The sequence below is a fragment of the Perca flavescens genome, chromosome 23, assembly GCF_004354835.1.
Source record: "Perca flavescens isolate YP-PL-M2 chromosome 23, PFLA_1.0, whole genome shotgun sequence".
NCBI classification, from domain to species: Eukaryota; Metazoa; Chordata; class Actinopteri; order Perciformes; family Percidae; genus Perca; species Perca flavescens.
The window spans coordinates 20,850,346-20,874,328 of record NC_041353.1 but is presented as its reverse complement, the minus strand read 5'-3'; the positions used below and the strand labels follow the sequence as shown (position 1 = coordinate 20,874,328).

At 41.7% G+C, this 23,983-nt stretch overlaps 1 protein-coding gene across 4 annotated transcripts in view; it reads left to right on the top strand.

Annotated features, from left to right (window-relative positions):
- LOC114550038 (anoctamin-4) overlaps positions 1 to 23,983 on the top strand; it is a 64,516-nt gene that overhangs the window by 5,071 nt on the left and 35,462 nt on the right. For all 4 annotated transcript variants that reach the window (XM_028570478.1, XM_028570479.1, XM_028570477.1 and 1 more), the window contains exons 3-6: positions 11,400 to 11,618; positions 21,603 to 21,803; positions 23,249 to 23,397; positions 23,677 to 23,826. In XM_028570478.1, coding sequence (XP_028426279.1) covers positions 11,400 to 11,618; positions 21,603 to 21,803; positions 23,249 to 23,397; positions 23,677 to 23,826 — 719 coding nt within the window. The remainder of the gene's footprint in view (positions 1 to 11,399; positions 11,619 to 21,602; positions 21,804 to 23,248; positions 23,398 to 23,676; positions 23,827 to 23,983) is intronic.

The window sequence follows — 23,983 nt, the reverse complement described above, 5'->3', positions numbered from 1 at the left end:
TACTGTTTGCAACACCATTGAAAGATTTCTTTAAAATGATAACTGCTGCTAGAATTTTAACAGGAAAATCTTATATTCTGGGAGGTGTGGAGCAGGGGTGGAGCCAGATGTTGCAAACATTTGGGGCTCAGCCCATACCAAGGAGGGTCACAACCCCTAGGAGAGATTTTTTTCAACCATTGATGGCAGATATTAGCATTTCTTTTCAAGCCATTTGATAATAGAATGCCTAAAAATCTGTACAACACGATAGTTGCAGAGGAAAAACTGCATTTGATTGGGCGTGTCTGTAAAGGGATGACTCGTGGATACCCATAGAACCATTTTCATTCAGATATCTGGAGGTCAACGGACCCCTTTGAAAATTGGACATGAAAGGTTTTTACCCCTCAACAAAAACTTGACATACTTTGGAGCATTATTTAGCCCTCTTCCCAACAAGCTAGCATGACACGGTTGGAACCAAATGGATTGCTTATTTTCATATGATACCACTCAATCTTTTTTCTAGCTTTCAAAACGCAAGGCCGCTGCAGCCTCTGACTGATTTTTCAGGGGTTGTGACGCTCAAAGAAATGGGTCCACTGTTTTAGAGACCTCTCTTTCGCCATGCAAGTCTATGGCGAATAACCTGGCAGGTAATTCGATGAACAATCTGTCTCGTCACGGACGCCATTGTTGTTGCGGCCGTCACACACACCTAAACGACGCCCGTAGTGCCAGTAGCTCCTCACAAGATGCTAATTGGTCCAGTTAGCTGGTAGTTCAGACACAAACACATTACTTCAAGCTCGACAAGACGGATTTTCAGTTTCAGTTTCAGGGTCCTCTTATTGTTCATGTTGGCTCACTGTCATGACTTACTGGGACACTTAAACAGAACCAATGTGATATCATTAGTCACACCTGTGCTTTCCCTACGAGTCAAAATGTCCGCTGTGTGATATTATTTTACAGAACTTGCTGCAGTACAGTATGCTGCTGTATCAATTTCCGAGCTTACTGACAGCATGCCAGGGGGACTTAAATGTTGAATGGGCTAAGCAGTAGGAAAATTAAAGATTTCCCCTGACATGTAAACTTTGTTTGTACGTCAGGGGCCGTTGACAGGAAATAGTGCGTTGTTGACGAAGCTGTCTGAAATCATTTCCCCGTCTGTCACAAAACCGCAACCTCCTGCTATTTGCAATGTTCAGACCTTGCCTTTTGACATTTTTTCGATGAATATTACAGCCTGGTTAGTGCGAGAGGCTGTAAGCTGAATGCTCTGACAGTTGAGACTTTGGGTTCAGCTGAGGCTGTTGCTGCTGCATGCAGGTGTTCCTCTCTTCTCTCTGTGCTAAATAAAAAACTAACAAAAAACTAATGAAGTGCTGAGGGGAGAGCTTTGGACCGTTGAGACTCACGTCAAAAAGTTAGTGTGCCGCCTGTGATTTAACGGCCCTGGCCTTTGTTTGAGAGGGAAAATACCAGTCAGCATCGTGTAGGTTCTTAAAAATTTCGAAACTCCCACTAAATCCACCCTGCTTCATTGTCGCAGGAATTTACTGCGGTTGTGCAGCTGATAGACAGAGCTAATCTTCACCCCGAGGCAGAGTCAGTGAAGGATGACATGAAAAACAATCAAATGCACCATGCTGAAACTTTCACAATACGGACCGATCACTGGAACCGTTTCTGTGTGTCAGTACTCATGTTTCCATCAACGTATTTTGATGCGCATTTTGAAGTATCGCATTAGAAAAAGTTGATGGAAACGGCAAAATTCGAAAGAAAACTTACCTCAAATTCGCAAAAACGTTTTTTCGCTCGCTTGAGGTGGGTGTTTGCCTTTTTTCGAGAAAGATGGGAGAAAATGGGAGATGGAAACAGCTTTGCTGAACATGCGAACATGCAACTCACATGATTATAGTCCCGGTATGCTAGGCTATAGCGGTTCAACAGCTTGAATCGTCTGGCCCTGCCCACCACGTATTCACAGCGGTGTACGGTTGTCTCGCTGACACCAAATGTCTCTGCCCACTCACTCTCTCCATTTGTGCATGAATAGGTCCTGAGCATGTCTGTGTGTATTTCAGGCCTGTGTGTAGTGATTTCTAACAAACAAGAGTGTAAATTGTAATTTCCCCACTGGGGATCAATAAGAATATCGTGAGGTTTGATTTTCTTTACATCGCCCAGCCCTAATTGCAACTCCTGCATCAGCTGACAGAAGCACATTAAGTGTTGAAACACACTCCGACACAAGGAAAACATAAAATACTCTAGATTTCTTTTTTCCCCCCCATCACACCAGCCCTTCATCCACCTAAAGGTCTTCCACGGCAAATCTCTCTCCGATTATTGTAGACACTCAGCTGAAAACTTGTTATTGCACAGTGCAGCGTGTGGCCCAGATACCTGCACCTGCATTTATGGTCTTACCTCTGAAGGTGTCAGGAAGTGGAAGTGCTACATATCCGGGCCTCGCTCTCCTCAGAGAGCAACGCGGGCGCTTTTTTTCTGATGACTGCGACATACATATTGCTTAGAACACACTATGCCCGAAAAGGCTGCGTGCACAGTGAGTTTTGGAGGTTGTTCGGATACATGCCAGGTGTGGATTACCACCTCCTCCCCCTACCGCCAATTCAGGTGACTTTCATGGGATGTTGAGGACTGTTGTCTTAATGCAGTATTTAATGTCTTCTTTTGAATTGGGTTACACTATACGTACCTGGAACACGTTTCTGTACAGCCCATACATTTTAGAGTTCCAAAATCCCTCCGTCAACAGTCTGTCGGCCATTTCTGAAAGTCTGAAATCGTCTATGGTAGGTGTGAGATTAAATACAAATACAGCAATATATCGTAGTCCTTCTTCGTGCGATACGGGAATCGCTACGCTGGTGCCAAAAATCCATATTTTAATTTAAAAAAATAAGGCGCTCTGAATAGATTTCCCTCAACACATGAACAAGGGAAACTTGAACATAAGTTAACTAGCCGTAGAGGAAGAGGTTTTCAACGGGATGGCGGACAGCAGTTTGAGGAAATTAACAGATGCCCCAGCCCCGTTTAAGTCCAAAGTCTGGACCTATAGTTGCTCTATAGTTGTTTCATTTTAATTTACAGACTGAAAAACTTTTCTAACAGTTCGACTTGCAGTGACTAAAGAGAGAAAACCGGCACTTCACGGGCATTTTGTATTCATAGTTAGACTGATATCGTGATGTATCATTACAGGCAGGGTGCGATTCGTGAAAAAAAAAAGGGGGGGTATGTTTTTTGATCATGCACAACAACAAAAAAACATGCAAAAATGAAATTCCACTTTCAATACCATGGATATAGAGCCACTCGGCCAGGCGTGCCAAAACACTTATTAATGCACTTCAATATTCAATGGAAAATAATCTTAAAATGAATTAGCCCAACGTGGGTTTCAACATAAAACACAGCGCGTTCAAGCCGGAGAGTGGAGTTCACTTTGCAGCAAAAACAAAATACTTTCATCCAGAAAACGCTTGTATCATTCCTCGGGAGAGGTTTTAATCCAATCCACGATCTCCACGAATACATTTTCTGCTGAAAATAATTCAGCAGAGGCAGGCATATGTCTACCAGAAAAGGGGAAATCCCACACATCCCCCTCCCCCTGGCAAATTGCATCCTGATTATAGGATTGTCTAGCAATATATTGATTGTTGCAGAATTGCTGTATCGTGATATTATCGGTATCATGAGCCATGTATTGTGTATCGTATCGGCAGGTACCCTGGGATTCCCACTCCTAGTCTCTATGGTGCTGGAGGGTGTGGATGAGGGGCCCAAAATGTTGTGCCCCTGTCCTAACGACGGGCCTGTTTGCATTTAAAAGGCCCTGAAAACCTTTTTTTTTTCCATCTTCCAACTGTGAGTCATGGGCTCCTACCATAACAACGTTTTCTACCATGCAGTTTCAAGTATTTCACGTGAGAGAATTCTGCGTTTCAGTTTTTGTCTGTGCCCTTCTCACTAGGTTTAAGTGGGGAAGGCTCATTTGGGAAATTGTGATGTCACGTATTTCCATGCACCAATCAGGATTTGGCAGCATTTGAATACAAATGTAATAGCAGTTGTGGGGTTGTTTCTCTCAATGAAATCCGATCAAACCCACACAGCCCTCAGAGAGCAAATTAGCTCCATCAGGACTGCATCACAGTTTTTCATTGTTAAACTCTTCATAAATAATAATTTAAGAATGCTTTTTCCCCCCCAACCTTTGACTTTGATCGCTCATTATGTAGTCATGAGAATTTAGGAATATAGAGAAATGCATGCATTTCAAAAGTTTTCAGGGGCTTTAAGGCTAGTATATCGAATTAAAACAATAAAGTTCAAATTACCCTGATTTGACTATTATCTGTGATTTTGTGTCCTTTGTTGACTTGCATCTTATGTTAAGTTGTGCTACCATGATTTTCAACCTCGTAACATGAATCAAAGTAGCATTCTGAAGCCGGAGTTATGCTCGTAGGTGAAGCTGGAGTTATGCTCGTAGGTGAAGCTGGAGTTATGCTCGTAGGTGAAGCTGGAGTTATGCTCGTAGGTGAAGCCGCGAAAAGGTACAGTACACATTCTTTTATACTTTTAAGGATTGGGGGTATAACGTATGTGTCCATTTGGAAGCAGTGTCACAATTAGCAAACCACAATGTAAAGAAAATATAGAGGAAATTACAAGATGTAAAGAAATTAATATTACCTGGTGACAGTGTAAACAAACCAGAACTTTTGAATCACCCAATCAGCTTGCTTGAGCCTCGGGTCTGAACTACGGGTTGTTGAGATTTGGGAGGCCACCTACGGTTACCCATAACACTCTTCTATGCATAGGTTCACAAATATATTTATGTGTATTTCCGCAAAAGCATAATTTCATCTTCTGTAACATGTCATCCTAAAACAAGAACAAACTGGTATGTTTTAAAAAGGGGGAAAAGAATCTCAAAGATATACTACATTGACCAAGTCTCAGTTTTCAAATGTTTAGGTACACTGGTGTGCATCCTTAGCCTGGACAGTGAGGAGTATTGCATTTGCAATTTAAAGTAAGCTAAATATTACTGCATAATTTCCCGTACTCCGGTTTGCAAACTTATAACACACCAAAGAATATCCTCGTTCCTATAATTTCCAAGCAGCAGTCAGATTCTCCTTGCCAAAAGTTGTTGCACTAGATAAATCTCTCTCAGGGACTGTGCTCTAGTCGTTGCAAGTGCTGACTTCAGCACAAACATTATTTTTCGGGGACACCCGGCCTAATGCGGTCGACTCCATCGTGTGAAAAGCCCTTTATTCTTGTAGGGAAATTGAGGCTGTTAAATAGCTGAGATGAGATGTACAGCCTACATTTGCTTCAGAATGTATCCTCCAGCTAGATGTGCCGTGTGTGCGGAGCCAGCTGGGAGGCTCAGAGGCTGCCAGGCCGTCCACTACTCTGCTATTGATCGGCCTGTGTTTGTTCGTTGCTGATGTTCCTTCCAAATGTGCTGGGCTTTGTGTTTTACAGGAAACCAGGGGGTGGGGCTGGGGGAGTGAGTGCGTTCCCTAGTCCTACCTGACCCCGGTGTGTTACATAACGGCAGTGTGCAGAAAATCAGCAGAAGGAGGAAATCACAGCATATGTGCAGATAATGGAAATCCAGGGAACAGTGATGGAGCTCTCCAGTCCTGGACTCTGACTTGGACTCGCACACTGATGACATGGACTCGAGGATTTATGAAATCGGACATGAGCATTTATGAAATAGGACTCGGAAGTTGGATGGAGTTTCTTTTCACACTTCTATGTGTAATAGGTCATTAAGATTTTATATTAAATATTGATGTACAGTATATTTATTCTGTAACTGTTCCATGCAGGGGGCCAGTGATGGAGTACTCAAGTCCTGGACTCGAACTCAGGTTATAGTTACTCGACTCGGAATCGACTAGAACTCTTCTTTGGTGACTCGGACTTTGACTCCAACACGAACACTGGGGACTCAAGAGTTGACTCTGACTCAAACTTAAGCAATGGTGGACTTGGGCTCTTCTTTGGTGACTCGGACTCGAACATTGGGGACTCTAGACTTGACTCGGACTCGAAAGTTGTTGACTCGACACTCAACACTGCCAGGAAAGTTAAGAGAGATCAGTATAAGCGAATTAACCTCTAAACTTAATTTAAACTTTTAAGACAAGAGCCTGAAGTTTCCAAAGATGTTTTCAGAAATACATCTACCAGCACCTTTGAAGTTCACTTATTAATACTCAAACTACATTTCCCTTGTTTAATCTATACACAAACAGAAATGTACAGTAAAATGACAAGCTAGGCTAACTGCCAATCTTCTCATTTAACTCTCAGCAAGGAAACAAATAATCAGATTTTAAACCATTTATCTATGGGAAAATTTAAGGGAAAGATAAGAGTTCAAAGGGTTAAACATTTAGGAGTGTACTCTAAACTGAATTTACAGTTCCAGATTTCCCCTGATGCGTTTGGAGGAAGAAAAACAAAATGTATGGCCTTATTTGACCATGTCAACCTGCCAGAGACTCTGAGCTCAGACACCTGCCAGCCAGGAGCTAAACTGGGTTGCCAGTCTCGGAGGCCTCGTGAAACAGAGAGCCTTCTGAGGATTGAAGGCCGGAGGCGAGCCAAGCTGTTTCAGCAGTCTGCAGGGTCCTCGTGAAGCCGAGAAGGAAAGCTGCTCTTTGGTCTTCTTCTGTCAGAGGGATCCTGAGGACCTCTATGGCCTGTCATCTAATAACTGCTTTCCCAAGAGCAATTTTTGAAGGGGACACAAATAATGCGGCCAAAATTGTACCTGTATATGATATGTGTACACAGAGGAAAGCCTCACTACTCTTATTAATGTAGCATTTACTTGTTAAAGCTTCGTGCGTAACTTTTTGATGTTAATGAACGTCCGTTACATTCAAGCCATCGCCAAATAAGTTGATACAAAGCTAATTAAGACTATCAGCTCCACACATCACTCTCTGTATTTCTCAGTATAGCTGTGTTCAGAAGATTGTGGCGTCCGGCGTCTTTCGCGCGCAGAAACTCGAAGAAACTGAAGATAATGACCTCTTCTGAAAAATCCATCATGTTTTTTTAATACTCCGTGTCCTCCTGGGCTACTAGCAACTACGTGGAGGAGGGGTGGGGTTGGTGCGCGATCACTAAAGGCTTGTATCATGTGGACGCGCCGACAGTTTTGTTGTCATTACTTAGAATTCCTCACAGGGTTGACAGAGACTACGCACTATCCCTTTAAGGGGACTGTTGTTTTAATCCAAACCACAATCTTTTTACTAATCTTAACCCTTGTGTTGTTCCCGGGTCAAATTTAATTCAAGTATTTTATATCAGAAATATGGGCTTCTTTCAACCAAATTGGACCAAATAAGACTTGGATGCATGGATGTACGTTTTATGAAAGCCATACAACGTTCTTCGCAGGCAAAAAGAATGATTACTTCCATTGCATTTTTGGTGTTTTATTAAATCTTTATAGCATTTGAAAAAAAAAAATGTAATGGTTTCAAAACAGCATCCTACTAAACTTTGACATAAATCATTCTGTGATTCACTCAACATCATCTGATCTCAACCATTAGTCAAAATAATTCATAATTTTTTTAACTTAAAAAATTGGTATGTCATTTAAATTAGGTTTATTGACCATGAATAAAAAAAAAAAAAAAAAAAAAACATTGACAAAAGTGACAAAATGTTGGAAAAAGCGCCCAAAAAGTTCATTTTAAAATTTTAACCCGGAAGGACCACATGTTCATGGGAAGACAACACAAGGATTAACTAGTCGTTTTGGTGCCTAAACTTAACTGTTGTCGTGGCATGACCTTTTGTCGGCTAAAACTGCAATGGCCGCTGAAGGTGACATGAAGGGGGAAAGCACCCAGTGGACCAAACAACTGTGAGGCCAAAGAAGGGGGACTCAAAATGTTTTTAAACTTAAAATTAGAGCTTGGTTTATATGGAGGAAATCAAATATCACAATGTTTTTGACCAAATACCTTGATATCGATATTGTGGCGATATTGTAGGGTTGACTATTGGTACTTCCAAAATATTTACACAATTAAATTTTAGATAAATGATCATCAGTAACGTGGAAAAAATGACTAAGTGGGTAAAGGCAAATAATAGAACAGCTAGAACAGTCTGGGAAGTTCAGAAAAGACATCACTTTACTGTAATGCAGTTTTTTTTATTTTTTTTTGGGGGGTTTCCCTTTATTGACAGTGGATAGACCAGAAAGGGGAGAGAAATGGGGGATGACATGCAGCAAGGGGTAGCAGGTTGGATTTGAACCCTGTGCCACTGCTGGACTCAGCCAACATGGGGTGAATGCTCTTACTGGGTGAGCTAGAGGTTGCCCTCAATGATATCCAAAATTTAAGATGATATCTAGCCACAAATAGATATCAATATAATTATTGATATATTGCCCAGCCCTACTTAAAAATTTTTTTTTTTTGTCCCGTTGGCTTTGTGAATTATTGTACTACTTACAACTATTTTAAGTGTACATCATTATATTATGTGCAATACACAGCATGGTATTTAATTATATTTTTATGGGGGATCAACCCTCAGATGGGGGTAGGTCCTGACCCCTCTGACCCCCCTGCGAGTTCTGCCTATGCAACCACACTCACCATCAAACCCTAAAGAACTGACAATTGAAAAGCATAACTTGTTGTTGAAGGAGCAACTTTCAGACAATATATTTTTTCCCTTTCTTGTCCTTTGGAATGGGCCTTGATCGACGAGCTTAAACATAACTCAGAATCCACCGATTTCTTTCTTTTGGCACATTTCCCCCCTTTCTTTTTTTATCATTCAAACTTCATATTGATAAGTTTTCTTCTTTTCCACAAGCAAATAATGAACTGTCCTTACCAGATGGCGTACAAGGATTGACAGTAGAGCAAAAAAATAAAAGGTAAAAAAATTCACAATCGCTTAACTGTTCCGAGCGGGACTCAGTGGTCACAAAAACCGTATGGCTTCAAACCAAAGGAAGCCAAACTGGATGACAGCTCAGCTCTTATACACCAGCTGATGCAATTACTGCCTCAATCAGCTGATTGTCAAAAGGCTGTGACTATATGCCACGTACCAAGATCAGTTAACACAACTTGTTAGTTTATAATGAGTCTAGTTTCCTCTCAATATCAATGCTTTTATGCACAATTCATCAAAATAAAAGTTGATATCAAAATCAAAATGTTGGCTCCAACAGTTGTCCTTTAAGCCGTTCTTGTGTTTTTCTGTGTTACTGGCTGCTTAGACTGGTTACAGAATGTTCGGTTACAAGGTTACTTTGGTTCTCTGAGTGAAGAGACTATCTCTCCACAGAGTTACATATTCCATATGTACGGTGGGACTGCCCCAGTGGGTCACTTTATACAGTATATACATATGGAATATTTAACTCTGTGGAGAGTCTCGATGCAATAAAGAAACGCTGTTTTTGCACTGTGACCTGTGGCAGAGGAAGACATGGTTTTAGTTAAAGGTGCCCTGCCACACAAAGCCATTTTTACTTGTATTTTTTGAAATATGTTAGGTCCATATGTGTTTGTGTTATGTCGTGAATGTGACAATGAACTGCTACCTCCTCTGTCTAGCCACTGAAAAGAAATAAGCGGAGAAATCAGGCCAAGTACAAAAGCTGGTAAGTCTGACGTAGTGTTGCCTGACCTCATTACTATTCATGAGCTCGCCCAGTTGCGCTGGGTAAAGGATGCTGATAGCCAGTCTCTCATTGGCTAGCTGTTGGCCAATCAGAGTCAAGCAGCTTAGCTCGTTGAGTAACGGCTGAGTCTTCCTGCAGACTTTCTATACCACGCTAGAATGGCTTGAAACAAAGTAACCAATTTTTCCACAAAAAATGTTACAGAGTCCATGGTAGAACTTCAAACAAACAAAGTAAAGAAATATGTGTGGCAGGGCACCTTTAAGAATATCCTTTTTCTGTGTCAGTCTGTATATTTGATCATTTTAACATCAAAATATGATCATTATTACTTTGTAGAAGTTGTAAATATGAGTGACAGGACAGGTGCTGAGTTGTTGTCGGTAAACACATTTGCTTGCAGCTGAAACTCTCAGTAAAATGCTGTGTAATGCCTGATGACAGTGTTGTCATCAGGCTGTTTCCATGATGGTGTCAGCTTCTACCCACTAGAGGGCAACATAACTGAGGAGATTCACGGGATCCCTTGGACTGTTGTGGATCTGCCAGCATTACAAAGAGCCATAGAAGAGGTCAGAGGTCCCTGATAGTCAGTGGTGGAGAAGTATTCAGATCCTTTACTTAAGTAAAAAGTACTAACACCACACTGTAACAAATACTCAGTTAAATATAAGTATAAGTCCTGCATTGAAAATGTTACTTCAGTAAAAGTATGTAAGTATCATTTGGAAAATGTACTTTAAAGTAGAGATGGTCCGATACCATTTTTTGCTTCCCGATACCAATTCCGATTTTATTATGTTTTAACAACTGTATATCCCTGTATGGATGTGATATTATTTCTATCTTTGTTGTCTGTCTGGATCAGGTTAAACACTTTGTAAAACATGAACAAACACAAACAATGAATGCAACAGAACTTTCTTTTATTATGCAGTATGACAGTCAGTTATAACGGAAAAAGAACATAAATAAAATAATTTAACGTAGATTTTCTTTAGGGCTATCGGATCGGTGCATAAACTCCAGTACTTCCCGATACCGATACCAGCGTTTTAGGCAGTATCGGGCCATCTCTACTTTAAAGTATAAAAAGTAAAAGTACTCAATGCAGAAAAATCCTCACATTTTAGAAAATGGAAACGATCCAAACAGTTCTGTGTTTAATCATTTCAGCTGTAAGTGTAGGCCTATACACTGATGGGTAGTTACATTTATAATAAAAGTTTGTATTTTAAAATGTGTGTTTTGTGTGCAAAAATCTTAATTTGTCAAGTAATAATTTAAGCTGTCAGAGTAATGTAGTGAGAGTATATTTCTCTCTAAAATGTACCAGAGTAGAAGTAGAAAGTGGCATGAAAAGAAAATACTCTAGAAAAAGTTCAAGTACCTGAAATTTGTGCTTAAGTACAGTACTTGAGTAAATGTACTTAGTTACATTCCACCACTCCTGATAGTAGATGCAACAAAATCCCCCTACGATCATGTATGATTCAGTGTCACCTTTCATTGTGAAACCTGATAAATGATATATAATATAATGTTATATTCACAGTTGGAGGTTGGAGAAATTGTATGAGAAGAATAAAACAAAGTTGAAACAAAGTAAAAGTTTTAAATAAATGTCTCCCAATCAGTCTTCTGATTGTTATCCTTTGCACAGGGTTTGATCTCGGGGGTCAGGTGGCCATTGGCTTCTCCCACTGGAAGAGTCCCTTCCCAGCGAGTGGCCTCCCAAGTCCGGACTGCGTTCACTCTGAGGCCTCCACCGTCCCGCCCATCAGCGAGTATCTGGAGCCGGTGTCCTGCCCGGCATCGCTGTCCATCACCCCGCTGCCCACCTGCAGTGCCAGCCAGGAGACGCTCTGCGACAGCAGCACGAGTACGTAGACTGCTGTGCGGTACATGCTTTAAACTACCAGCCCTCAGTTTACTGGAGCAGCAAATAGACATTTAACCCGTTTAGGCCTAAAACGCCTGCTAAAAAAGGCCTTTTTTACCTAAGTACTTTTCTGTAACCCCCTCCCAAAACCTAAGGGTTTCCAGAAATATTTGTCAAAATTTGTCAAAGCCTACTAAAATCTTAATTTCTCAGGCTCTATAGCAGATAAAAAAAACATGGAATAAAAAGCATTTGAGAGCTTACTTCTTTGGCTTTCAACTTGACTTACTTGCTTGGCCATAATCTTCAAATGCATTTAAAAAAAATTCTATAAACAACAAAAATATCAAGAATTTTTTGAAAATCAGTACAGATCAGTTTTTATTTCATTATTTCATACTTTTGAGGTACCAAAGTGACAAGTGAACATCACTGATAAAAAAGTTATAGAAAAAAACCCAAAACAAAACAGAGGGTTACTTCTTCTTTACATAACAATTGCATATTCATTTATGTTAATTTTGTTTCTTGTATTATTTGGATCGAACTTTGGATAAAAGCGTCTAAGAAATCATAACAAAATCCCTATGCATCTCTGTCACTCACCCCAAGAATATTTCAGCCAATCACAGTACATATAACTGGCCATGTGCCTTGAAAAAGACAAACACCGCTCAAAATGACGCAGATGCGTGATCAGGTCTTAAAGGTAAACACACACAGATGTGTGATCCGGTTTGAATGGGATAAATGACTAAAATACTTTTCTGATCAGCTCTGACCTGGTCGATATGATTAATGTTGTCCGGGGAGCTCTTGGCAGAGACAGTATAGACATAGGTGTTTAAACAGTTTGGGAGCTGCACCAAGCAATAGAAAGAAAATATGACAGGTTGCAGCATTTTCTTTTTTTTTTATAATACTAATGATATTAATAAACTGCATTTATTAGGGGTGGTACGGTTCATGAAAAAACATCCGAACCGTTCGGTTCGCTTGTCTTGGTTCGGAACGTGGACGCATACGTAATGTGGCCTCGTGCCCGTCAGGTGCCCCATATGTGACCTCAGTGTGTTTCCCTTTCACGCGAAAAGAAGAGGTGTGGACGAGTTACCAACAAAAACGTACAGTGAAAGACCGCGCAAAACATTTCAGGCCGTCCTGCCAACCTGTATACGTTTTAACATCAATGTTTTCACTCTAAAGTCGCTGAAGCGGCTGCAGTTTAGATCCTGTCGGGTCTCTGCAGTGGGCGGGGCTGCTCAGTTCTCCCCGCGACTGACACGCACACACAAACACACACACACAAACACACACACACACGGTGGATGCAGGAAAAAACGGAGACGAGACGTTACAGGAGGACCTGACAGCTACGGGCGTTATTGTGTGCAATGATAAGTCCAATAAGTACTTTATCAAACCGTATGTGTGTCCCAGCCCAGGCCAGGATAGGAAATGAACTAACAATGTAAACTGTTTTAATAAATTCAATTTATTTCAATTGATATTCTGTAATATTTTAATCTTCATGTGCAAAAAAGGCACATGAATTCCTGTTGATGGCAATACACATTCTCCTTTTTTTGGCCAAATAAATGAAAAGCTTGTTGAAACCATGACAATGTCTTCCCTCTTGCTGTATCAAAATCTCAGCTAGCTTTCCTCAGAGATGGTCCCAATAATGTGCTTAAAGTCAAGTCAAATTCAGTTTGTGCATGATTAGGCTACATGATATAACTATATAATTATTTAATACTGTATCCTACATAGTGGATAATTAAGCTATATATCATATGCTGAAGTATATTTCTTCAGTTAAAGATTAAAAGAAAAAATCATACATACAAGCCTCATACATATTAGCTTTGGCTGAACTAAGGAATGCATTTTTCACAGGTCAGGTAGATTTAGTCCCCTTCACTTATAATTAAATGAATTTACAAATGGATCTCTTCAGGGCCAGCAGATTACAGTGACCAATAAATAGTTCAACCTAAGGCTGCTCGATTATGTAAAAAAATTATTATTATTCTGGTCAATATTGAAATCGCGATATAACACAATTACTCATTGGCTTTTGGAAAGATGTTGCATTTATTGAACTTAAAAAAACAGTGAAATAGTTAAACAAATCAACAGTGAAAACACCTTGAAACTGTGAAATTTCCCCTTAATACTTTTCCTGTTGGAACTTTGTGAATTCCCCCTCATAACACAAGACAAAAATAAGGGGTTTACTTGCTAAATGCAATGCGCAAAAAAGAACTGTTTTTCATAATCACATTTGTTTTTGTGATCGCTAGGAGCCAAAATTGAAATCGCTATTCAAATTCAATTAATTGCACAGCCCTATTTTAACTCACACGTGCCCAATTTTTGTATTGTTTTAGAGAAGACTTGAAAAAATATGAACATATCCTTTAATACCAACTTGTAAGTGTGCGGTGGGTGCCCTTGAGTCTCCATCAAAAAAGGTACAAACTGCGACTGTCATCGGTGCCAACTGTCAGTGTTTTGGGCTACAGCAACACTGACACAGCCAGCCCTTTTTTCTGATTGGCCGCTGACAGAGCAGTTTAACCTCTGATTGGCTGCCAGGGAAGACTGTAAAGAATGCCAATGAACAGCACGCGCCTCTCTCTCTCTCTCTCTCTCTCTCTCTCTCTCTCTCTGTCTCTCACTGTAAACATCCTGCTCATGCTTGTGTGTTTTTTTCCTCCAGAGAAGATCTTTGACAGGTTTTTTTTTTTTTTTTTGTAAGCACTGTCCGTAGCATCTACACTATGACAGATCCGTCTGTGTGGGAGAATGTGTGTGTGTGTTTGCGTGTATAGTGATGTCAGAGCAACCTATGCGGTGATGAGAAGGAAGGAGTAAGAAAAGTGGGGGATGCTGGTTTCCCTCGTGGGACGTCGTGTTTGTTTGCTTTCCTCAGCGAGGTCATTTGCATGCTGGGGCTGGCGAGGGGGAGGAGGGGTGACCGCTGTGTGTGTGTGTGTGCGTGTGTTTGCATGTGTGTGTGTGTGTATGGGGGGGGAAAAATCTTCTGGCTGCTTTGGCGTCTGCTGCGGCTCTGCTGGGAAGCCCCCCCTCTCTCCCTCTCTTCCCTTCTGAGGGGTGAAGCTGCCTCTCTACCTCTCTCCACCTTCACACGGTGAGTGTTGTCAAGTTGTCTTGAAGCAAAGGCAGCTTCTTCACCAGAGTGGATGCTGCTCTTTTTTTGTTGCTGCAGTGCTCTCTCTCTCTCTCTCATGTGTTGCTGTGCCCTACTCACACTCCTCTTCACGCTGCTTCATCTCGTTCCTGTGACCATGTGAGCATTTGACCTTCACACATACACACACACGCTCGTTTTCTCTCCGAGCTGTCCCCTGTTCTCTTTGGATCGTAAATGTAAATTTTTTCATACACCCTACTTTCTCGTCTTCTGTGCAGCATCAGTTGTAAGACACAGAAATGGGTCATGCCTCTGTGAGAAGTGTGTGTGTCTGTGTGTGTATGTGTGTGTGTGTGTCTGGCAGGTTGTCAGCCTGTGCAAATCTCCACTGCTTTCCGTCAGGGAGAACATACAGTACCCCCCCCACACACACACACACACACACACACACACACACACACACACACTCCCTGTCCGCCGTAGGGCATGATGGGAGCATCCAGGTGGAACGAACCATTCCTCCTCACAAATGACTGACACCCGATCCCCTCTGCAACACATCACACATCCCCGCCACCTCCCATTCTTCTTCCCTTTTCCTCCTGCAATCTTTTATTCTCTTCACAGTGTGAGCTGTCATCTCCCGGCTGGGTTGTATTACGCAAGGAACTATGTTGTGTGTGTGTGTGTTTTGTTTTTTTGTCTAAAAGGACAAAGATAACAATTAATGGGACATAAAGGTCCCATATAATGCTAATTTTCATCGTGATATTTGTATTTGGTTTTTCTCCTACAACATGTTTTCATGCTTTAATGTCCAAAAAAACACTTTATTTTTCTCATACTGTCTGTCTGAATATCCCAGTATTCACCATCGGTCTGAAAAGCGCCGTTTTAGCGACTGTCTCTTTAAGCCCCCCTCCTGAAAAAGCTAAGTCTGCTCTGATTGGTCAGTGTTTCCGGGTCTTCTACAGCAGTGCTCATTGAGTCTGCTCTATCATTGCCGCCGGGGAATGACTGTAACTGCACTGTTGCGGCACTTTCTACTTATACATAGTATAGTGATGACATCACTGTACGGAAGACCTGACACTTCATTTAAAGGAACAGTTTCTAATTCATGCTCTGTGCATTTCTCTGTGGATTGACCGAAGACATGGACATCTAATTTTTAACAACATGGGACCTTTAAATAAGCAAATCAAGTAGTTGTTCATACAAGCCACGTTGGTGTGGTTATGGTCCCATGTCTACTATAGGTTTAAGACAATGTCTAAACGCTCTTGGTCGGGACTATTGGCGTCACTTTTTGGCACTCTGGATCGGGACTATTGCCGTCACTTTTTGATGCTCTAAGTCGGGACATACGTTTAACTGACATGCGGCACAGAACTGGACAGTTAGGTTTAGGAAAAGATCGTGGGTGGGGTAACTAAATGTACATTTCGGTGATGTGCGAGACAAGTCTCCTGGGTGAAAGTCCTGTGTTGTTTGACCCATCCCAACCAAGTTCCTTACGCTGACATTACTGTATCGTTAACTATTTGTTAGCTTCCACTTCTAATTACACTTGAAGCACTGTTCGTGTACAGCTTTTAAGTTGTGCATATTTCCTGAAATCGTAGAGACTAGCCATGGTTTCAATTTTGTTGAGGAGATTGAATGGGGAAAAAAAGGCAATGTCATATCAAATAGCTAATGAAACACCTTAAGTTGTATTTACTATACCTAAGTTCTGAAGAGAAATAAAACTGTCCCATGTGCTGCCAAAGCCTCAGTACCATGTGAGCTGAGTTGTGGCTCGGGTTACAGACGTACCATAGGGCCATAAAGATTTGATGGTCACATTGTTTGACTGGCCGCTGTCTCGGCACAGCAGCATGGTGTAGTCTGAGATGTGGTGTGTCAGTCCTTTGAGAGCCAATATTTATAGTAAGCAATTCTCTCTCTTTTTAATGAGAGCGGCGTTGGAGTGCTGTGTGTGCTGAGGAAACGTGTCGGCGAGGTACAGGGAGATGAAGCTAACAAGTCAGGGCTGTTGATTCCCATAGTCATTGCATGTGTCATTCCATGAAACTTTGACATTTTTAGATTTTTTTCCCCAAAATGTATTACTTTTCTAGCCTGACAAGCCAGATCCACATCAAGATGTTGGGTCTGGGAACTCACCATTGACAGGGCTCAATCAGAGGGGGCGGGATAAATGGTTGTCTTTCAAATTCCCTCTGCACGCAGTAGGATAGCGCTACCACCAGGCTGAGCAAGGAAGAAGGTAGCGGAGCTAGTTGATAGATTAAACTTTTGCCGTATCCGGTCAGCAAAACTCTGAACACATCTTCCTTTTTTAAAGAATGACTTCTGTTCCGTTCTTTGTTCTTTTCTCAAAGAAAAGCTTAACTCCAAGTCTTCCAGAAGACCGCTGTTCCCAGCAGCAGCAGCAGCCATAAGCCCCGCCCACTGACTCTATTTGCAAGCCAACGGAGAGTGCCTAGACCCCCCTGGCTGCAAAATCATTTTGCTGCCACTATGGTGCGTCTAGATTTCTAGGCTATTACTTTTCTGAACACCGTACAACATTAGGGCATATTTATGTATATCATGAGACATGTTTCTTTGTCAAGGTTGTTGATGTGTTTTCATCTTTTGTACTATATGTGTAATTGTTGTCTAACTTTTTTCTTTTTTCCTTTTTTTTTGAGCGGAGCTGCTCGGGAACGCAAAATGAATTTCAGTGTTTTGTCTGATAAAAAAAGTTGTATGGTATGATATACAGTATAACTTCCAGAAAAACACATTTTCCCACCCCATACATCAAATCTACATCATTATTAGTCATTATCTTATGATATGGGCAATATTAGTCTTCAACCTCGTTATGGACACTAATGAAGCTCTCTGAATATGACTATAAAATGTATTTGTGATGAAATCAACATTATTCTATTAATCAGCTTGCATCATAATTGCAAATATAAAAATGACATAATATCTCACACTTTTGCTTTATGCTAAAACTGAAATGGGCACTGTATTTGTAACAGTGACCTCATCATTTTTGATCAAAGATGTGGTTGATTTTTTATTTATTTTTAAAAATGTAGGTGTAACAGGGTTGAGACTAGGTTAACGGGGTTGAAGATGATAACGTATACAGGGTTCCCCCCAGAAAAGTGGTTTAGCCCGGTGGTAAGTGTCTTTTTTTTACAAGGGCCCGGTTGGGGCCAGTCACAGAGCATTAATGTGGAGCCCTATAGTTTCTGTGATAACAGAATCATGGAACGAATCGTGAAATTGAGAATTAAAAAAAGCTATGAGACAGATTTTATAGGTGCCTACATTAAAAGGGGCAGAAAGTGATTCTGTGCAAAAATTGTTATTTGAACCCAACTGCAGAACAAATACAACCCCTCTACTCCAATTCAGAAGATCCATCCCCCAGATTCAGGGACAGAAAACTACTGGCCGGCCGGCACAATTACATGCTGCCCCCCCCCACCCCTACCAGCAACTGTCGCTGCCTGTTGCCGATTGGCTGGAAAAGTGTATTGTGGCTCGTGTATTTTTTTGTATTGTGATTGTTTTCCATTTACACACTGGATTTTTTTCCAACGCACACAGAAAATAGAGGGCTAGGTGACCATGAGGAGATATTTACTGAATTTGACAAAAAGTGTATTGTATTAACATCAATTACTATACCTTTAAGTCAGTGCTAAAAGCTAACTGGAAATGTGAAACTATGACTACGCTTGCAATACACTGGGGTAAACCCTGGTATATGTATACTGTACATGTATGTGTAAGAAGTGTTCTTTGAATAAGTCTTTTAATTGCCAGGCTTTGTCTCATTAACGTAGTACATTGCACCTTGAGGCTTTATTCAACTTTTGGAAACAAAAGAATTGCACTGGATGTGTTATCAACTTAATCTCTGGATAATTCAGACTCATTGGCCCTGTCTGACCACTGCAGCTCCTGTTTAGATAGCTGAAGTGCAGTGAAATGTTTACTACCACTGTGAGAGAAGAAACAGGACGCTGAGCACAGATTTTTCACTGGTTATGAAATTTATCACATTTCTATTAGCCGCATCCACGGGCTCCAATGTTCTCTAAAGCATCAGCGGCTGATTAAGAGCCGAGACGCTTCCCCAACCTTCTATCTCTGTCCCCGGTACTACGGCTCAGCAGAAAAATTAAGCTGAGTCACCTTTCATGTCACCAATGAAAATTCAGCATGCAGTAGACCTCTAAGACAGCCACCCACCTCTACTGAAGTCTTCCCGCTCCCCAGAGAACTGAGAAGTAAGAGGCTGTTTTGCTAAGCTTTGAATAATTTCTCCCCCCCCCCAAAGGAGAGAGTCTGGTTGACAGATAGACCCAATTAGCTTGTGTGTTCCTGTGGAGAGTGTTGTTTTTAAGTTCTTTAAAGGTTAGTCCTTATTAAGGAGATAAAAGTTACTGAGCTATGTTTTTTTTGTGGGTCTCCGATCTTTGACTTTCACACAGCTTTCCCTCTCGGGCTCTATTCCTCCTTCTTCATTTTTTCTACTTTAGTTTTTACACTGCAGCAACAACCCAGGGAAACATTTTGGGTAGTGTGAATGGCAGTCTCGCATTGCCAGACCTTCCTCCACGGCGCTGCGGAGGAGGGTCTGGCTAGTCCACACAGCATTCTGGGATGGGAGAAAAAACGTGCTCTGGTTTATTGGCATTTCTTTAAACCAATCACAATCGTCTTCACCGCACGGAGAAAGGGCGCCTCTGCAAAATAGCCTCGGGAAGGAACTTGTTTTGGTGGAACGTGTACGTTCAAAAGTAGTTTTAGTCGTGTAACAGAAAACTCCGATTGGACAGATAGTCTAGCTAGCTGTCTGGATTTACCCTGCAGAGATCTGAGGAGCAGTTAACCATAGTCGTCATAAATCCACCAGAGTTTAGAACGTCAACTCAAAGAAAGCGGAAGGTAACGGACATCCGGCCGAAATGAAAGACATCCTGGAGAATTACCGGCGGCATCGAAGCAATCCCAGAAGTGGAACGTCGTGGATATAGAGTATGTTAATGGTTATTGGCTTATATTTCTAAAATGGACTTTGACCCTAGCTAACAAAGAGTCAGACTTCTCCTGTCTGAGTTAATTTATTGCACAAAGCTTTCTAGTTATTAATAGTCAGGATCCGGTATAGCAGACTGCACTACTCAGTATGACACAATGTGCCCTGCTATGACATGAACTTCCACGATGACCTTCGAAGTCACTGTTCCACTATCTTTAATGTGACTATTATGCCACTGTTCATCATACCCCCAACTGGCCCCGTCAGACACCGTCTACCAAGAGTCTGGGTCTGCCGAGGTTTCTTCCAAAAAGGGAGTTTTTCCTCGCCACTGTCGCAGTAGCCACTGCTAATGCTTGATCTTGAGGGAATTGTTGTAATTGCTGGGGTTTTGGAATTTATAGAGTGTGGTCTAGACCTACTCTATCTGTAAAGTGTCTCGAGATAACTCTAACTAATAAAATTGAATTGAATTGAATTAAATTAATATTATTATCTTCAATGGAATTATTTTAGTAGGTGCTCGGGGCTAGCTGAGACATTTCCCAACAAAAAAACAATTGGCTGCCCATGCAAAATGTTTTGATACCGGTACTGATACCAATATCGTGACTTCGATACCAGTTCCAAAACGGTACTTTCTTCGATACCAATTTGATATAATCCATTTAAACAACAAGAAATTACAACATTACACATTACGGCACAAATATTTCTATTTATATTTCAGCTCAGAGTATTTCCTGCCAATCACAATCATCATCAGATCTTGGTAGAATCATGCTGCATGCTTATTGGCTCACTGACGCTGATGAGATTTTCCCCTTAGGTATTGAAATTTGGTATTTAATTTTTCGCTACTCAATACTAAGGAGGCAATTTGATCGGTGCGTAAAAAGTATTGAATTTGGTACCCATAACTTATTCAAATGAATGCTAATGTTGCTCTGTGTCTGCTGGATGTGTAAAAAAAACCTTTCTAAGGTAAACATCTGTCAATGTTGTCTACAGCTTGTTGTGTTGCCACCCAGTGTTCAAATAATCTTCTTTGTCGAAGCAGTTCCTGAGTTTAAAAAGTGACTCTTTACATTTGTAGGTGCATTTTAGTACAGTCAGAGAGGTTCAACAGGGGGGTCCTACGTGTTATTGTAGGTCCAGTTTTGTTACTGTATACAAAATATGTAGTGGGGCAGGGGGGGACAGACAGGTCCCTGCTCTGTCTGTCTTTCAGGTAAGGAGTCTTTGGCCTAAAAAGCATTGAAGACCCCTGCTCCAGGTCATAAATTCTGCTGTTGTCCTACCTGAAATGTTTGACCTACTTGTAGAACAGAAGTTTTTTACTCTAAAGAAGAAATCGATAAGGTGATAGGTTGCCGAAAATTTGGAACTATAGTTGGTGACAACCTAGAACCTACCCATGGCTAATGATATGCTTAGAGTAGTTGACAGTAAGTTTGTGTGTGAAAAGGGTTTAAAAGTACATTTTTACCGCTTAACCACACTGCCCTTACACAATGAAATGACCATGATACAACATGGTTGATAGGTTGGCTGATCAAGACAACAACTCTGATAATACAGAAAAAAATGTGCTGCTTTCAGAGCTCACTTTGTTCTTTCTATTCTGTACTTTTTTTGTGTCGTTACTATAAGAGCAAGAAATAGATCACAAAAGACAAATAGTACCAGAGGGTTACTTGATTTAGAAAGGCTTCGAAAACATGAAGAAACAAAGTGTCATGGAAAAGTTCTCTGTGTCCTCTAGGAGTGAGTTTGTCTCTACATGGGTCTGAGCCCCAGCGGCAGAGCCCCCACCGACGCAGAGTCCCGCCGCAGCCCTCGGCCTCAGGCTACCAGGCAGCGGACAGACCTCTCGCCTTCCCCTCCACTGGGAAGGCAGACATCATGGAGGAATCCTCGTCTCAAGCCGCGGACTCCAGCACTCAAGACGACGTGCCTCCCCTCGGTGAGACCCAGCACCGCTTTCACTTTCTGTACACGTACTATACCTTCATTTGTTTACATTTAACAATAGTGAGAGAAGTCAGTCAGGTTGTGGTACTGAAGCTTCCAGTTATACGTGTGTGTGTGTGTGTGTGTGTGTGTGTGTGTGTTTGTTTCTTGTTTAACTATATTCGTGGGGTCCAAAAACCATGAGTCCAGTATACTTGTGGGGTCCCGACAGCTTTGTGGGGCCAAAATGCTGGACCCCACAAGTTTAAAGGGCTGTTTGAGGGTTAAGACTTGGTTTTAGGATTAGGGATAGAATTAGGTTATGGTTAGGATGAGGGTAAGGGTTAAGGTTAGGCATTTAGTTGTGATGGTTAAGGTTAGGGTAAGGGTTAAGGTTAGGCATTTAGTTGTGATGGTTAAGGTTAGGGTAAGGGGCTAGGGAATGCATTATGTCAATGACAGGTCCCCACAAAGATAGTGCCACACACTTGTGCTTGTTAAGTGATATTGTGAAGACCTGCCGCATCCCACTGGTCCATGAGTTTGCGTATGTATTGTACTGCATTTGTAATATTTGTGTTCCTGTATAATTTTCTTCATGTGGACATAAATAAATGGTTAAAATGTGTGTGTGTGTGTGTGTGTGTGTGTGTGTGTTGAGAGAGAGAGAGACAGGGCAGTGTGTGATGTGAGCGCACCGTTTTTAACAGCGGTGTTGTGCTGGATGTGGTTGCAGGCTACGTCGGCAGCCATGATTACAATACATAAACTTGCTGAATATTTGGGTTAACATTACAAGTCTTTTTCCAATACAACTGATATTACCATGCCAAACATCTCTCTTTCGCTCCCTCTCTCACACGCACACACAGGCACTCTTCTCAGAAGTTTATCAAAGGAAAGGAAAATACGGTGTTCCGCAGTCACATTGGATTAATCCTGATTCCTATATACCCTGCATAATGAAACGACTGAAACATTCCTATTGAGGGATTTTAACCCACATTGTCAAATGTCGTGCCACCAATGTAAATTCATGACATCACCGCTAATGTTACAGCTCCCAGGTTAGCTGGTCATCTTCTGCTTAAAGGTCCCATGGCATGAACATTTCACTTTATGAGGTTTTTTAACATTAATATGCGTTCCCCCAGCCTGCCTATGGTCCCCCAGTGGCTAGAAATGGTGATAGGTGTAAACCGAGCCCTGGGTATCCTGCTCTGCCTTTGAGAAAATGAAAGCTCAGATGGGCCGATCTGGAATCTTCTCCTTATGAGGTCATAAGGAGCAAGGTTACCTCCCCTTTCTCTGCTTTGCCCGCCCAGAGAATTTGGCCCACCCATGAGAGAGAGACATCATGGCTTTCAAACAAGCAAAGTGGCAGTTGGTCAAGGCCACACCCCCCCCCTCCACCTTGCCCCCCCCCCATTACTTACACTCTGCTGATCTTTCCTCCAGCTGTGAAGGATGTCAATGTGCTGCTTGAGAGAGAAATGTCTGAGGGCATCAGCAGCCCATCCAGAGACAACGACTCCACCCTGCTGAACCTGGGAAACAACAGCAGCATCCTCGACGACAACACAAAGTCTGATTCTGGCCTCCCAGAGGTCAGTGGTGAAACTAAATCTCTGGGCTCCCTGAGGTCATTGCTGCTTTCATCCCAACTGAAGATATAAGCCAGTGTTGGACAAGAGTAGTTTATAGAGTGATATGTGTAAAGGTAACACCCATTTATTCATCCATCCGCGATAAACGATGGATGAGAAATGAGAAGTAATGTTTAAAAAAAAGGTAGTAGACTCTAACCTCTTAATGGCCAGTTACTATTCATTCCTGATTCTCTCTCTGTTATCTGTCTGTCTGTTATCTGTCTGTCTGTCTGACAGGGGAGGGGTAAGTCCAGCGGCCTGTGCTTCAGCGATGGAAAGAGTCGCATTGACTACATCCTGGTTTACAGAAAGTCCAGCTCGCAGTCCGAGAAGAGGGAGATATTTGAGCGGAACATGCGTGCAGAGGGCTTACAGATGGAAAAGGAGGTAAAGAACATTTACATTCACCACCCCGTGCCCCCCTTCTAGCCCCGCCGACAGAGATCGTTTTTGTCACAAAACGCCGCTTAAAAATGAAAAAAAAGGGTCTCGCTCAAGAGCACCTCAGCGGGGCAGAAGTTATAATCAAGTGGGCTCCGCCCAA